The sequence below is a fragment of the Canis aureus genome, chromosome 23 (assembly GCF_053574225.1).
Source record: "Canis aureus isolate CA01 chromosome 23, VMU_Caureus_v.1.0, whole genome shotgun sequence".
Lineage (NCBI taxonomy): Eukaryota > Metazoa > Chordata > Mammalia > Carnivora > Canidae > Canis > Canis aureus.
In genome coordinates this window covers 6,898,949-6,916,964 of record NC_135633.1, presented here as the reverse complement: position 1 = coordinate 6,916,964, position 18,016 = coordinate 6,898,949, and the positions used below count along the sequence as shown (strand labels likewise).

Here is an 18,016-nt window from a genome sequence, read left to right as displayed (position 1 = left end):
GAAAAGTTCTGGTTCTTTGTTGCTTTGCCCCTTCTTCCTGTTGCCTTTTAATGTGATCACCGGGGTTCTAGCAATCACAGCACCCTCCCACTGGGGATCACTTAACTCTCTTTTCAGATTTGAGGCCTTATATTCCCTTTAGGTTCAGTACCCTTCAGTGTCTAAGAAAGGTTTTGAAATAATCATTTTTTCTAGTATCTCAATCTTTTCTTGTTAAATTCAAAGACAGGAGTATTAAACAAAATACATGTCTAGAATTTACATAAAAAACTATACATTTACAAACCCAAAAGTTCTCTTCCTTTTCTTACCAGGAATAAAAAACTACCACCACCACCACAAACCTAAGAGGCAACCCCTAAGGGAGTAAAGAGCATGTAACATGGAATCAGAAGACCTGGTTTCAAGTCATAACTCTGCTGCTTTCTAAATAAGCTACCGTGTCTTAAGACAGAGCTAATGATAGTCAATACTGACATTACTGTCAAAAGCAAATGAAAGACTCCTGTGTGAAGCACTTTGCAAACCTTAGAGTACTTTAGATAGACTTGTTACATTAAAAAGTAGCTAACGAAAGGCCAGTGAACCAGGAGGAACAAATTAGGAGCTTGACCAGGTATAGAAATATCAATATCCATTTATCTTTACTTATTCTGTGTAAAGAGTGTGGATACCTTAGATTAATTCAGCATTAAAACAAGTTTTTCCTCCTTCACAGCAGACTAGAACCATTTTTGCTCTATTGAGGAAGTTATTGGGGAGATTAATATGGAAAAGTCCCTTCCTTCCTATCCTTATCCAGGGCATTCAGGTTAATCTATGTAGTACAAATTGAATTTGAATTCAAAAAAATTTTAAAAGTTTATGTATGTACAAATTGAAAGTATTCCAAGAGCATCTTGCACTGATATCGAATTTCATACTTCTCGAAGCATCTCCACAACTATCATGACATCTGAGCTTCCCAGTGTAGATTTTATAATATCTTACATGTCTATATATTCTCAAATCTGACAGTTATTGACTTTGTTCCCTACTTTTCCGATTCACAAATAGTTCTGTAGTTTTCAACCTAGTATTTATGTATTTCAGCATATATATAATTTTTTCTGCAAAATCAATACCAGATAAAAAATTTCTAGATCTAAGGGCATACATATTTAAAATTTTATATTACACTATCACTCTTTCCAAAAAGATGCACTGATTTAGAGTCCTAGTAACAATGTGTGAGAGTGCTCAGTATCCTACATTCTTTCTCAACACTAGAATTCACCAATCTTTCTTTTTCTTTCTTTTTAAATTGTAGCATAAAATGAATAGCGATAGGCCTCCGAGTCATAAACATACAGCTCACTGAATCATCACAAAACAAACAGAGCCATATAACCACCACCCTCATCAAGGACTTGCTGGCCCTCCAGAAGCCCTGCTGCCTCCAATCACTATTCCCCATCATCCTCAGCAGAGGTTGACTATAATTCCCAACAGAGATTAGGCTTTTTTGAAACTTTATAACAATGGAATCATGTAGTATATATTCTTTTGAGTCTGGCTTCTTTTGCTCAATATTTATTTGGATGATTAATTTAGCTCTTGAATGAGTTTTTGTACATTCTATTTTCATTATTTTGTATTGAAATTTGTGTATGTGTCATTGTGGTTTTAATTTGCATTTCTCTGATATGTGTTTTCATGGGTTTATTGCTTATTAAGATACGCACTTTTGTGAAGCCCCTGTAAGTCTTGTCTATTTCTCAATTAGATCTTTTCCTAAATTGTTGATTGGGAGAAAATTGTTTATATATTCCTTATATGAGCCCTTTCTTTATCATATATATTACTCATCTTGACCTACTTTGTACTTCATTTTTTAAAAAAAATTGAATTTAATTTGCCAACATATAGTATCCGTTTCCTTTCTTTTAATGGCTTCTTTTGCACAGCAGGTGTTTTTAATTTTAATGTAGTCCTCAATTTCTCAAGCCTTTTCTTTATGAATCACGCTCTTAATCTTTAACTACCACCAGCCCATGAAGTTAATTTCCTATATTATTTTTTGACGTTGTATTATTTTCTACATTGAGAACTAGCATCCACCTGGAATTCATTTTTTGTGCATGGTGTAATTTTCCCACCATATGTGTGGTCATTCAGTTTGTAGCAATTACTGAAAACATTCAACTTTTCACACCATTTTTTTTAGTTCCACCTTTGTCATAACCTGAGTATTTAAATATTCTTCATAAGTCTACTTCTGAGACCAACTCTACAGCTTTGATCTTTTTGTCTATTTTCGTACCGATATGGACAAAGTTGAACTTTACTGGCATCCTGTGCTCCTAGAAAACAGGGACCATTAAAGGAATCCCCCACTCTTCCTGTTCTGGGAAACTGCTTACTGTAAAGGATCACCCTTCCCTGTATATTCATAGATAACCACTGCCCCCATCTCCCAGTTTGACTTGACAGCCACATAGTTCATCTTAAATTCGCCTGGTGATTGAGGTGTCCATCTATGTCAGTTGTCTTGATACCAAGAAGAAATTACGCTTCTCCTATCTCAATGCCAATCAAATAGGTATAAGCTGGAGCCAGGTGCCCAGGCTATGGCTCCCATAGATACACGGGCGTGGCTGAGGGCTAGGGATGCTATCTTTCTTGATGTTTGCATTTAAAAGAGGTGGATCCTAGAAGACTTAAGGAAAACACTCTTGGGTTATAACACTGTCTAGAGGCTTATTTAGCATTTGTTACAGATTTACATAAATCTCAAAGGGATAGAGAAATAGTTTAAAATGACAAGTTCTCTAAAGGAAATGCTCCAAGAACAGAGAGGTAGAGAAAGTCTCTTTTCCTCTGGGCACCAGGGAAATTTCAGTTCCTTTAAATTTATAATTAGCCTTATCATTTCTCACTTTTAGCACCTGATGGGATGAGCACTGGGTGTTATGCTATATGTTGGCAAATTGAACTCCAATAAAAAATATACAAAAAAAGTTTCTCCCTTTTCTAATTAGTTTGTAGTAAGAAGAGTCAGACATAGGCCCTCCATATTCTCATTCTTGGTCTGATAAATGGCTAGCTGAACTATTTATCCCCACTGATCCATTAAAACAAAGTGTTTGTTAGCTGAACTGACTGAATGTTAATTAAACTTTCCTCCTGCAGGACCCTAAACTTTGATGTACCCTTAACCCAAGCCAACACTGGCAGGTGTAGCAGCCCTTCCTTACCACAAAAAAAGACGCTCCCTGAACCTGGCTTGCTTCACCCAAATGAATGAATGAGTGAATGAATAAATAGAAAAGAAAGTCCCTTTCAGCCTGACTTTGCAGATGTTCACAAGTCTCCATATTAAAATAGTGTCCCTCCCCCTCCTGTAATAATCTTTTCATATAACGTCTTTCCTAAGTCCAGATTTGCTTTTATTCAACAATACCATGCTGTATTTTTCATGGTTTCATAATAAGTCTCAATCTCTGGTGGAGTAAAATTCTCCAGTTTGTTAGTACCCCAGGACAGAGTTCTAATTTTGATCAATCTTTCCTAAACAAATGCTAAGTATGCAGAGTAATTCATATTTAACACATTAGTTGTACAAATTAAAACTGCTTTCATAAATTATGATATATTTACCAACATAAAATAGTAAGCTGCACTTATTTTTTTTTAAGATTTTATTTATTTATTCATGACACACACACAGAGAGAGAGAGGCAGAGACACAGGCAGAGGGAGAAGCAGGCTCCATGCTAGGAGCCTGACGTGGGATTCGATCCCGGGTCATCAGGATCACACTCTGGGCCAAAGGCACTAAACCACTGGGCCACCGGGGCTGCCCCTAAGCTGCACTTAAATGAGTATCCAGATTAGCTAATGATGTTTTGAAAACAACCAGCACTCCAACCAACAATTCCTTAACTTAGGAAAGGTAAGGAGGGAGAAAGGGAAATGGATCTAAAACAGTGCTAAGGGGTACCTGGGTGCTAGTGGTTGAGCATCTGTCTGCCTTTGGCTCAGGTGGTGATCCCGGGGTCCTGGCATCGAGTCCTGCATCTGGCTCCCTGCAGGGAGCCTGCTTCTCCCTCTGCCTGTGTCTCTGCCTCTGTGTGTCTCTCATGAATAAATAAATAAAATCTTAAAAACAACAACAACAAAAAAAAAAACAGTGCTGCAATGACCAAATTTGACAGTCAGAAAAGCAGAAATTCTGAAAAGTTGCTGGAAGACAAAAAGCAGTTGGGGTTGAATTGGCAGAAATACGAGAGCAGAGGGACATCAGAGCCCAAACTATATGAAGGAGAAAACTGATACAAAGGTATAGGTGATTGCAAAGTGCTTGTAGAGGTATGGCAATCTTGAGTTAATAAATTCAGATATCAAGAAGACCCCCTGTATAAATCCTCAGAGTCACTGGAGTAATCAGCATAGCCAAGTTTCAACTCTATCCCACGTTCCCCAGCTGAACCGGTGGTAGTGATACTAGATTCCAACGTGAAGGCCTGATTGTAAGAATTTAGGCACAAGACTTCGAGAAGAGCGTGGGATAGGAGAAGCAAAATAAATCATGATCCACCCCTGCCTCTCCCCGAGGGACTAGAGAACTCTCACGCCCGGGAGCTGAACTACTTGCACACTCCACACAAGCTCACCTTCAAACGACAGAGGGAAGGTTCCTTCTGTAATCAGAGCCTGTATCCACATTCACACAAAGTTGGACATTGTTAAGTTGTGATGGGATAAAAAATGTGCATAGCATAAAATTCTGAAACGTGTCCAATTCTTACCTCATAGGTATATTATATTCTCTCACGGTGTCCTTTTGGCGTAGAAGATGGGAAGAAGAAGTTTGGGATTGAAAGACTGCTAACTTCTAATACTTACTCATCTGCCTATCCACTCCATGATGTAAGTGTAAGCTTGGTTTTGAAATACCGAGCCCATTTTCTCTCTGACATTCAGAGGCTGCTTTGTTGGGAGAGAGAATCTTCCCTTTGCTCTCTTTGATGACAGGTTGCTTAATTCTTTCTCATGTTGGGAAAATCCCCCCAAACACTCCTTAGTTCCAAGCCGCAAACTTTACCAGCTATGCTGAAACACGTAGTTAATACCTCTTTACACTGTGGTTTCAATGGATATTTATTTTTAAAAATATCACATATGTAGGGCAGCCCAGGTGGCTCAGCGGTTTAGTGCTGCCTTTGGCCCAGGGTGTGATCCTGGAGACCCGGGATCGAGTCCCACGTCGGGCTCCCTGCATGGAGCCTGCTTCTCCCACTGCCTGTGTCTCTGCCTCTCTTTCTCTCTCTTGGATAAATAAATAAAATCTTTTTAAAAAATCACATTTGTAGGCGAATTTTCTTTAGAATCCATATAGAAAAGAGCAGTTTTGTTAAAAACAACACTGAGGAATAGAATATTTGGAAATTTTTATGTGGACCCATCAGATATTTTTTATAAAGTTTTGAATCCATAAGAACTTAAATTTTATGCATTTATGGGACCCCTGGGTGGCTTAGCAGTTGAGCATCTGCCTTCAGCTCAGGGGGTGACCCCAGGGTCCTGGGATCGAGTCCCACATCAGGCTCCAGCATGGAGTCTGCTTCTCCCTCGGCCTGTGTCTCTGCCTCTCTCTCTCTGTCTCTCGTGAATAAATAAATAAAATCTTTAAAAAATATATATGAATTCATGTATTCCTTCATTAGATATGTAATTGGTTTTAATTGCAGGCATACCTCCTTTTCTTGTGCCTTGCTTTATTGCACATTGCAGTTATTGTGCATTTTTTTACAAATTGAAGTTTGTGGCATCTCCATGTCACAGAATTCCACTGGCACCATTTTTCCAACGGCATTTGCTCACTCCATGTCTCATTAAAAAGTGATTTTTTTTGGTTTCCCACTGCATAGTATAAGTTGTTTACACTATCCTGTAGTGTATTCAGTGTGCGATAAGAGTTTGCCTAAAAAAACTTCTTTATTGCAAAAAAAAAAAAAAAAAAAAAGGTTCTTAGTTAAAAAGTTCTTTATTGCTAAAAAATGCTCACCATCATCTGAACCTTCAATGAGTTGTCATCTTTTTGCTCATGGAGGGCCTTGCCTCTGGATGGCTGGGGACCGATCAGGGTGGTGATCGCTGGAGGTTGGGGTGGCCATGGTAATATGTTGAAACAAGAAAATGAAGCTTGCCACACCGATTTGACTCTTCCTTTCACAAATGATTTCTTTGTAGGGAGGGACACCTTTGAAGAACTACGTCTGTTCAGCACTGTCTAGTGGATTATCTTTGATATGTTTGCTGTAAGAAAGAGTATAGCCAAATTTTCCAAAATGGTTGGCAGTTTTTAACAGGAGTGTCAATTCATGTGAATTTAATTTAAGTGTTAGAGAAACCATCCTTCCCCACCTTCTCCCCATCCTCCACATACATTTTGTTTTCTTCTGGGGCAAAAGAAATTTTGGGGGGGATTATAAAAGCAAAATAATGCCATGGTCATTTGGAGCGAGATGTATAGCGGGTTAATAAATGCCATACGATGCATTTTATCAGTCTTTCTTCACAAAAGGGCTCATTGCCTTTTAGAAGTTTTTGATGCTATTTGTTTTGTTTCTAGGGAATTACTTCTCTTATTAATATCATCATGTCACTAAGCCAAACTAATATCCTCAGCACCTGCAACTTTAATCTGTACACCCAGCCTTCTAGCAGAGTCATTTATGATCACTAGAAAATCAATGGTATTTAGGTGTTGTTAAAGATAGTTGTAACTTACTGTTAGTTTTGCCTTTTTTTTTTTCTTTTTTCTTTTTTTTTTTCTATCCTGAATGCAAGGTTAGGTACTGGATTTTCCCTTCTGGGCTTTAAGGAACCAATTTTCAAGACACCCAAATAGTATTTATTTCATTTTTCAAGATTTAGCAGGATTAGCTACAGAAGAAAAAAAGCTGGAATCTAGGTGACATAAAATCTTACACCTTATCATATTGAGATTTTTCACATATGCTTAGTTTTAAATTGGATATTTTTGTTCACGCCGTCTTCAGCAGTCCACTCACCTAAGTGAACAATTAAAAGAACGTGTTGAAGCCCCCTATGCAGACATTACTCTGCTAGATCCCAAAGGGACATTATTAATAAAGCAGCTCAGTATGTAACAATGGGGAAAACCTTATGCACAAAACAGTACCAAGGTTCTTTGGTGCTAAAGTTTGTGATACGTGTTTTAAATTTTCTGGGAAATTGTGTCAGTGATTACCAGTGAGGACCAGACAAGTCTGGAGGAGATTCCTGTCATAGTAGTAGGACTTTGGATCATTCACTGCACTTTGCTTGGGTATAATTTTTCTAACTATAAAATAAAAGTGCTGGTGTATTTCTAAAGTCCCAGCAGGTTATACAGTTAACCTGAATCCCCGAGCTGTGAATATCCTAGTAGAATTAGAGTAGGGAAGGAAGGGCTTTCTATAGGAAAGAGCAACGGGGGTAAAGCCAGGGTCTGAAAACTTTAACTTGTATTTTTAAATAATTTAGTGGGGTTCTTAATGATTATCACTATTATTACAGTTTCTCATAGATTTTAGAAGGTAACTGCACATCAGTGGACTATGAAAATTCAAGTCCAAAGCAAAAGAACAATTTGCCTCATTCACCAACCTTATAAAAGCTGTGCTTATTTACTTCACCCCTGTCTTTTGCTTTATCATTCAAGTACTTTCTTTTTGAATGTTTATAGGGTCAGTATTGGAAGCCTTCAGAACCTCCTAATCCTGTCAACGAAAGATACGTACTTTGCCAGAATTGGGCTCGGTTTTCCTATTTTTACAAGGAGCAGCCTTTAGATTTGGTCAGGTAAGTTTGTCTTTGTTTTGTTTTGTTTTGTTTTGTTTTGTTTTTGCATAGCCTCGAACTGATTAAAACCTGATAATGTGATTTTTATTCACAATGGCATCACATGTCATTTCTCTTACCACTGTTTTCACTCACTACATATTACACCTTCTCAGTTTTGTGGCCACACTGTCATTGAGTCCTTCATTTGTGAGCAGGATGCTTGCTGTTGGAGGAATGAGCCTAACCACCATGTGGAGGTAGCTTGGTAGTTCAGAGGTTGGGCATTGATATTTAGGTAGGCTGGGTTCACATCCAAGTTCTTCCTCTTGAGGGGCTGCATAAACTTGGTCAAATTATTTAACCGTAGAGGCTCATCTGTAAAATAGGAATAACAATGGCACTCTCCTTATGGTGCTGTTTAATAATGAACTGAGATATGTATGTTTTTTAGCATAGGGATGAGCACTTAGTGCTTTATACATACTAGTTTTATAGAAGATAGCAGAAAGTTTGTGTATGGGTGTGTGTGTGTGTGTGTGTGTGTGTGTGTGTGTAGATCTCAGAGATCCGTGAAGGCACTTGTTCCATGACCTCAATTCTTTAGACCAGTTCAATTCATTGGCTACGCAAGAGGACTGCCGTTGCAGCTTCCTGCTTTGACCCCTACCAATACTCCATACATGCAGGATGTCAGGACACTCCAGCTATGATTCCAGTAAAGGAATAATCAGATTAGACCCCTGGTTGCTCTACATCTCGTGTTTTACTGGGTGATTTGTGCTGGTAGCGCTATGCCTGCGCAGCATCTCATAAGGAGACTGATTTTGATGCATACATTCAAATCAGTCTACAGTTGTCAGCAGTTTCATTTAATGCATGTAAGGGGAAATTTTTAAGAATAAATGAAAGGTAGCCTATATAAGCTGCTACTTTTTGTAAATCATTGTGTGAAGTCTTTGTTGGGTAGATGTTTTATTTTAAATAACAGTCATTTAATTTTTTAAATGACAGAAGTAGCACATTTATGAGCTATTCAAATAGCAAAGGGATATGCAAAGTTTTTAAAAGATTTTATTTATTTATTCATGAGAGACACACAGAGAGAGGCAGCGACAATAGGAAGAGGGAGAAGCAGGCTCCATGCAGGAAGCCTGATGTGGGACTCGATCCCAGGACCCCGGGATCACCCCCTGAGCCGAAAGCAGATGCTCAACCTCTGAACCACCCAGGCTTCCAGAGATATGCAAAACCTTAAGTGAAATTCTTCCTGTATCAAACTTTGTAGAAGTAACTGCCCTTGATTTGATGTATCCATTCAGTTTTATTTTTATGTGCATACATCATAAAATGCATACACATTTTTTTTTCCTTAGAAAAAACAATGGCATCTTTATTTACCTTTTTGCTGCCATTTTCTTTTCTTTTTCTTTTCTTTTTTTTTTTTTTTTTGCTAAGTAACATATTATTGGTTCTCCTGTGAATACACACAGATTTATCTCATGTTTTTAATAGAACACAGAGTGCCATGTTATAAATGATGCATAATTCATTTATTTGTTCTTCTGTCAGAAAACAGCCGTCCCAGATTTTCCACTGTTACAAACCTGCTGCTAAGGACATTTGCAGACATTGGGCCCTTGGAGAATGTTTTCGTAGCATATTTTTAAAGAAGCATAGTCATCAGAATGAAGGTTTACATAGTGTGCATTGTTCAAAATGTATTGAAAGTTGAATTCATTTACATTTTTAAACTATCAACATGGTGTTTCTGCTATTAGGATTCTCCAAAAGTATTTATGGCCCTAGGTATATACAAACACATTGCATCTTGGGTCAGCACAGGGTGTACCTATAATGCTTAGTCAGCCCTTGCCAATTCCCTTTTACAACAAAGGGAAGCTCAGATATTTAATCAATTCCCAGTGTCTAGCATAAATTTAATAACTTTTAAAAGTTTTTCATCTTCTTTTAATGACCTCCATTTGTAGCAAGTTATACTTTTCCATTTCAATAGTGAAATGATTTTTTTTTTAGAAATTTTTAGAAGATTTTTTATTTATTTATTTGAGAGAGAGAGCAAGAGAGAAAGGGAGGAAATGGGAGGGAGAAGCAGACTCCCACCGAGCAGGGAGCCCCATGTGGGGCTCAGTCCCAGGACCCCAAAATCACGACCTGAGCCCAAGGCAGGCACTTAACCGACTGTGCCCACTAGATGCCCCTGAAATTTCTCCCTGTTAAGCAAAAGTGAAATTCTTTATAGTCTCTTCCGCACTTTGCTATTTTCACTTAACAATATATCCTCAAGATCAAAGCAAACGAATTCACTGAGACATCATCATTCATTTTTCCATTTTATGGTATACCTACCATTATGTGTTCTTGGACATTTGGGCAGTTTCCAGTACTTCATAATTACAAAGAAAAGTAACCATGTACTTCAGTGAGTAACAATGTACATGTGTATGTGCCCTTGGGAGTGTACCTCCAGGGTAGATCCATCTGTGTGAGATCCTGGGATTGCAGGGTAAGAGCATATGTAGTTGTGTTAAAAATTGCCAGATTCTCCCTCAGTGGGATGGGACCATTCGGAATTCCCACCAACAACGTATGAAAGTACAGAGTATGCTGTCAAGTTCTCTAATTCTTGCTAGCTGACTGGTGAAAAATGGTATTTTAGTGTAGTTTTGATTCATATTTCCCTCATTATGCATGCAATCGAACATCTTTTTGTATGCTAAGGGACATTTTTGTAGCTTTTAAAATGAATCTCTACTCATATTTTTGTCCATTTTTCTATAGGACTTTTGCCTTCTTTCTCAGTGTTTTTTCAGTTTTTTTTTTTTATACACCGAGGTTTTGTACCTTCTACCTATAAAATGTATTCCTAATATTTTCTCCACGTTTGTCATGTGGATTTTGCCTTAGCTTATGGAGCTTATGGGCTTTTTTTTTTTTATTTGTTTGGTTGGTGGTTTGGTTTTTGCTACGTACAAGTATTTTCTTATTTTACACAAATCAATAGAAATATTGATCAGAATTTTTATTGCTTTTGGATTTTTAGTGACAAAATGCCAGTTTATACACACAAGTTACAGAGGAATTCACCTACATCTTCTCTTACTTGCATAGTTTCTCTTTTGATATTTAGACTCCCGATCCACTTAGAATTTATTCTTACATGTTGTGTGAGAAGTAGATCTACTTTTATCTACTTGTCCCGACGCTATTTATTAAGACGTATATTTGCAGCCCAGTGATGTGAGGTGCCCCCTTTTTATCTTATGCTAGATTTCTGTGTGCAGTTCAGTTCCTTTCCAGATGCTCTGTGTTGCTCCTCTGACCGAGCCAGCCACCCATGTATCAGTACCATCCCGTTTTATTTATTCTTTTTATTTTTTTATTTTTTTTTCCATCCCGTTTTAATTGTAGCGTCTTTGCTTAGTGTTTCACTCTGCAGTACGGGTATACGGGTAGTATATTTTAAAATCTAGCTGGGCTAATACTCCACATAGCTTTTCCATTCTGTGTTTCCTTGTACATTTTGCACATTTCTTCTTCCATAAAAACTTTAGCATCAACTTGTCTGGCTGTTTACTAAAAAAAACAGATTGTCGGTATTTATATGGGGATCACATTAAATTTATAAATTAACTTAGGTAGGCCTGATAGTTTGAGGATAGTTCAGTCATTCTAATCATTGAAAAGGCACGTCAAGGAAAGGATATGTTTTTGTTCCAGGCTACTTTTGGATTTTTCAAGCGTATTGTAGACTTTTCTTTACGTAAGTCAGGCAATTTTCTTAGGTTTAATCCTAGGTGTTTTAAAAGTTTTGTGGCTATTATAAATTATGTATTCTCTTCTATCTTCTGACTTATTATTTCTATATTGAAGGCTATTGATTTTTGCATCTTAATTTTGTGTTTTGATACCTTGAATTCTTCATGAGATTAGTTTTAGCATTGATTGTTTAAGGTTATCCAGATATGTTACCATGGCTTATTTATTTATTTATTTACTCATTTATTATGTTTAAAATATTTATTTTATAGATGGAGGGGGAGAGCACGAGTGGGAGGGGCAGGGGGAGAGGGAATCTCAAGCAGACTGCACGCTGAGTGCAGAGCCTGACACCAGGCTCCATCTCATGACTCTGAGATTCACAACCTGAGTGAAACCAAGAGTTGGACACTTAACCAACTGTGCCACCCAGGTGCACCATGATGTCATTTTTTATACAGTAATAGTTTATATTTGCCAATTCTTATGACCCCAATTATTTTCTTTTGTTCAGTTGCATTGGCTGATAATTCCAGAACAGTATTAAATAGTAACGGACATAGTGGGTGTCCCTGCCTTGTGGAAATGCCTCCAGTGTGTCCTCATGAGCAGAAAGTTCTTTTGTCCTTGAACATTATCATTTTGCTAGGGAGCTTTGAGATTTTGTTTGCTTGCTCATTTGTTTTAATATCTTATGGATTTAACACATCATGTTTGGGAGTTGATTATTCTAAGTCTGTTTTTCCTGGTTCCTACTGGATCCTTTCAATGTATACCTTCTTTCTTGTTTTTTTTTTTTTTTTTTTTTTTTTCTGGAAAGTGTTCTTGGATTGTAGTTTTGAAATATTAGCTCTTTTCCAGTATTTTGATTCCAGTGTCTTTATTTTCTTTGGACTCCAGTTGTATATATGTTTGTTTGTTTGTTTGTTTGTTTTGCCTATCTTCATATCAATTTCTCTCAGACTCTTTTTACTTTTTTGTTATTTTCATTCTTTTGATAGGTTTCCTGTTTTTCTTACTTTTATTAGTTTTTCACTTAATTTCCCCTTTATTCTCTCTCTTGAATATCTCATAATTTCAGCATCAATTCTGATATAACCTTATGTGATTTTTTTTTTTTTGTTTTTCCTCTCTTTATGGAGTTCTTATTTTGTTTATTCAATTCCCTCTTCTTCTTATTTTTATATTTCTGGCATTTTCTTATACTCTCATTTATTCAAGAAAATTTAATTGTTTATAGTACTTTATTGCACTATTTCTTATGTTCCTTTGGGAGAACATTCATGAGCTGAATGAAATTATTTAACATTGTCGGTTTTTGTAATATAGTTTTGTATGGCTATAGTCTGCCTTTGTCTGTTTGTATTTAACTCACAGAATTCCTAGCATTAAAGTACACTCTTATGCTAGTCCTTTACGATTCCATGCAGTTTCTTTTATAGATGATGGTTGTGGTTATTGCGTGCTATTTCTCTCATTTCTACAGGAGCCTAACTGTCCCTTTTATTTTCTTCTTTCTCTTACTGCCACACCTTTAGGGAGTACCACCCTGTATATCTTATTCATCTCCAAAAAATACTGCTTCTCTGAAGCTGCTACTCTTGCTTATTTTCAGATTCCTTCCTTTTGGCCAGTGCTCTGAATTACCATGTCCCAACATGTGTTCAGTATTATAACATTTAGTTATATCTTCCCCAGCCCCCACAGGTGGTTATTTTGTCTGTATTTGTCTAATGTCTTTACCCTACTTAATTTTTTTTTTATGTACTGGAATTTCTTAATAATTTCCTTCACTGCTCTCTTGTACCTCAGGTTTGTGACAGCAGGTGGCAGGTGCTCTGCTGGAACTGGGTTTATTTCTTTATTTATAGATAATTTGAAGATCATGATATTCTCTGTCATGATGCTGAAGGCCTGTATTTGGTGTGGTTTTATTTTCTCTCCTTGTTGATTTTATGGGTTTTAGGAAAAGCTTTAGAGACCTGTTAGCACTTGATAGCAAGATGATGCAAAGAAAAACATCCTTAAAAAAAGAAAGGAATTGTCCATAGATGCATGATTACAATGCACACATTCTTTTAATGGACATTTATTAAACATTACTAGGTACAAGGCAAGAGAGTAGGGCTACAAAGATAACCCAGACACAGTTTTCTAATATGAATGTCTCAGGAAGACACACAAATATATAATAATTATAACAGAGTGATACTCATGAAACAACAGAGCACGGATGAAAAAGCACCTACTTTTTCTTGAGCTGTGTCTTGAAGATAAGTAGTAAGTTGCTAAGTAAACACGTTAGGTAAGAATTTCTCAGGCAGAGAGAAGGTACAGAGCACTGGGCTGAGGAAGACAACTGTATATTTAGTTCTTCATGTAGGGGAGTAGAAGCAGTGAGACTTTAATGTTTCTCAGCAACATCATGCAGAACACTGCTCAAAGAAAGAATAAAACCTTTGAAGGAGGAAAAGGGCATGGTTGAGGTTTTGCTTTAGAACCATCACTTCACTGGGAATGGAAGGTACTTGAGGGAGGGATGCAAGACAGAAGTCAGGGAAGTAAGGAGGCTGTATTTAAAATTTTCAGAAATAGGTGTTGAAGGTCACATGTAAGATTCTTGACATTTGAAAGAAAGCAAAAGGTAGTTCTTAAAGCTGAAATATCCAGTTTGTTTATGAATTACCAAAGAATTTTTAGGTTAACTCTAGAGCAGTAATATTGACATCTTAACTTAAAAAAGGATTGGTTTGAGATCCCTGGGTGGCTCAGTGGTTTAGCACCTGCCTTTGGCCCAGGGCATGATCCTGGAGTCCCAGGATCAAGTCCCACATCGGGCTCTCTGCATGGAGCCTGCTTCTCCCTTTGCCTGTGTCTCTGCATCTCTCTCTCTCTTTCTGTATCTCTCATGAATAAATAAATAAAATATTTTTAAAAAAAAGCATTAGTTTTGTAACTTTTAAAACATCAAGTGGAAATAGATATGATGAATGATAAATTCCACAAATCAAATATTTTATCCTTTACTAAAAGATTTTGATGTTATGGGGCACCGGGTGGCTCAGTCAGTGAAGCATTTGCCTTTGGCTCAGGTCATGCTCTCAGGGTCCTCGAATCAAGCCCCTTGTCTGCTTTGCCGTCTCCCTCTGCCCCTATTGCCACTTGTGCTCTCTCCCTCTCTCTCTTTCAAAAAATAAATAAATGCAACTTCTAAAAAAAAAAAGGATTTTGATTTTATGCAGTATAGAAGTAATTGCTCTATTTTTCAGCAGAAAAAGAAAAAGACAAATTCACTTACCCTAAGTGTAAGTGAACCTAAGGAATTTGTGAATGGCAAATTAACAAGAGAATATGATGGAATCATAATTTAATTTCAAGTTTATAGTGATTTGAGGAGCCGAACAAGAGAAAAACAAGAGTGTGAAAATGTTTATCATCAGTGAAAGGAATGAAAAACAGTATAAGCAGCGAGATGCTTTCAAATATTTGAAAATTAAGTTTTTACTGTTTATGTTGAGAGTTGCCTTCTTTTTTGAGCATGTATGGAATTTACAATTTAATATTAAATGATGTGATATATTGTTAGATTGCATGCTATTAGAACCCAGAAGGGATCACATCTAACTGCCTTGGAAACTGTGGAAGGGTTTCACAGATTTGATAAGCTGAACTCCATGTGAATAAGGAGGATTAATCTGGTTTAAAAAAAAAAAAGTGTGGTTTTCTGAGACAGAGAAAACTATGTTCTCTAGTTCCTTAAAGAGACTTCTTAAGGGGGAACTTGGTTTAGAAAAACAGGAACAGAAACACACAAAAACTTTGGTGGTAAGACTTAAACATTTATGACAAGTAATGTTGTAACTTTTTACCTCTCTATAAAGCAAGATCTGAACTGCATATTTCATGGAACTTTTATTAAGCGATCAATTTTAAGTCCTTGGTGTGCTACGCCTCTCACAATTCTATAAATGTCCATCAGAGATCCGAAATCGCAGGAAGATGGAAGTCTATACACTGAACCACTCTTGCCTAATGTGATCAGAGTACCTTCTTCTATCTTAGAAAGAGAAATAAAGCAAAACTCCATGCACTTCGTGAATGTGATTTCGATTTTTGTTAAGTGCTAGAAGTTACATAGCAGAATGTTCCCCGTTTTATTTCAATACCTTTAAACTCTCCTTGTATCTTAGAAGCTTTTCAAGTTGCCTAATTGTTTCAAAATTAAAACAACTTATATTCAGTTGGCTTCCAGCTTATATGTGTTATCTCTTTTAGTCCTTACACCAGTTCTGTGGATAAGCATCACCCTGTATTTTATGAGGTGGAAACCAAAGTGAGGAGAGTTTAGTGACTTTTTACCAAAATTGCAGGGTGAGAAAGCAATGGAGCCAGGAATGCAGGTCTTTCCTGAATGTAGAACCAAGGCTCTCTGGAAGGTATCATTCTTCTAACCTTGGATTTTATTTTTACCTTCTTTCATAGGAATTATTTTGGAGAAAAAATCGCCATGTATTTTGTCTTTCTTGGATTTTACACCGAAATGCTGTCCTTTGCAGCTATCGTGGGCTTAGCTTGTTTCATTTACGGCTTACTATCAATGGATGGTAACTCAAGCAGGTGAGTACAACGGAATTGCCCAGAGAAAACATCTTGCTGTTATACTAAATGAAATGGTTGTTATTACTTCCCTGGCATTTGTTTCAAAATGTTTCCTGCTGGCAGCAGATAATTGATGTTTTTGAAAAACCCCAAATGTTAACAGCTGCCCCTCACCTGGAGCTTTATGGAAAATCTGTTTTTAATGATCAACCCTAAAGATTCTGCTTCTCAAAGCATGACTTGACCTTCTACAGAAATTGCTGCTTTATTGCCCCTCTGCCATATGTGAGAAGCCATATAAACAGTTGTCCTGTCACCCAAAAACGCATCACCTTTAAAATAACTTTGCTGGGGATCCCTGGGTGGCTCAGCAGTTTGGTGCCTGCCTTTGGCCCAGGGCGCGATCCTGGAGTCCCGGGAGTGAGTCCCGCATCAGGCTCCTGGCATGGAGCCTGCTTCTACCTCTGCCTGTGTCTCTGCCTCTCTCTCTCTCTCTCTCTCTGTGTCTATCATAAATAAATAAACAATCAAATAAATAAATAAATCTTTTAAAAAAATAAAATAAAATAACTTTGCTGTTCCCTCTTCAGCACTGAGATCTGTGACCCTATGATTGGAGGTCAGATTATCATGTGCCCACTCTGTGATCTAGTGTGTGATTACTGGAGACTAAATACTACTTGTTTGGCTTCAAAGGTATGTCTGATGTTGTGGTACAATTAAAAAGGCTCAAGATTTCTCTTTGTATCAGATTTGATACTAAGTGTTTTTTGTGTTGTTGCTGTTTTTACAGATCTCCTACTTATTTGATAACGAGTCCACAGTGTTCTTTGCAATTTTCATGGGGATTTGGGGTGAGTAAGTAGTCACAGCATTAGTCTACTAGCATTAGTATGCTGCTGGAGTCTACATCGGCGGTCTGTAGTCCTTGGTCCTTGGTCCAAAAAGGTCTTTATTAATCCTCTGTTTATTTCTCTGAGAGATAATATCAGTTTTGAAACTTGGTATATATTCAGTTCACACTGTCTCCCAGGCCTATGGTAAAAAAACCAGCTCAGTAAGTACTTAATTCAGAAGAGAATACACATAAATATTTGTTGGTTGGAAGATATTGAATCATGGCTACAAAGTTGAACAAGACTCAACAACTGTTGAGGACTAATAAATCAGTGTTGGCGTCTAAATTCCCCATGTATAATTCTGGTTCCAGCATCCAGTTCCATTTGTTAAAAATCTTCTGTATAAAGTGGAATTTTCCTTAATCTTGGAAATGTCCCACTATTTCATCTTTTTCATTTGACATGAGAAGTAGAGGTGTCATGAAGTTGTCCCTCCCATCAGTGAGGAAAATATTTTATGTAACAGTAACTTACTGGGAGGAAGCCCAAAGACTTATAAAACATGTCCCAAATTATAGGGGACTCGGGGCAAAAAAAAAAAAAATAGACTTTGTTTTCCCTTTCAATTTAAAAATATGTCTTTAATAATCACAAATATGTGCATTTGAAAAGTGGGCAAGAGAACAAGGGTAACCCGACCCAGGCAAAAAGACACCAGAATGTGGGTGGGGGGGGACAGTGTGTGAAGCAGAGGGATTTATGGGTTTCTGTCAATGTTGCTTGGCTGCTATGTCTAAAGAGAGGAGCCTGGATTCAAAGAACAGAGAATAGAGAAATCCTAGTGGCAGGTCTCTGATGACCCTGACTTTGTTGAGTACAGCTGCATCTTTATCCTGTGGCTGCCAAGTCCTTCCTCTCTCATTCACTGCTGATCGGTGTGCAAATTATAGCAAATATAGATAGTTTTC

At 37.3% G+C, this 18,016-nt stretch overlaps 1 protein-coding gene across 5 annotated transcripts in view; it reads left to right on the top strand.

Moving 5' to 3' along the window:
* The window catches only part of ANO5 (anoctamin 5), a 94,885-nt gene that overhangs the window by 40,781 nt on the left and 36,088 nt on the right, over window positions 1-18,016 (top strand). For all 5 annotated transcript variants that reach the window (XR_013361889.1, XM_077866203.1, XM_077866200.1 and 2 more), the window contains 5 exons: window positions 4,798-4,911; window positions 7,736-7,851; window positions 16,093-16,227; window positions 16,800-16,905; window positions 17,003-17,063. Coding sequence is in view for 4 of the 5 variants with exons in the window: in XM_077866203.1 (XP_077722329.1) it covers window positions 4,798-4,911; window positions 7,736-7,851; window positions 16,093-16,227; window positions 16,800-16,905; window positions 17,003-17,063 (532 nt within the window). In the remaining variant the exon portion in view is untranslated. The remainder of the gene's footprint in view (window positions 1-4,797; window positions 4,912-7,735; window positions 7,852-16,092; window positions 16,228-16,799; window positions 16,906-17,002; window positions 17,064-18,016) is intronic.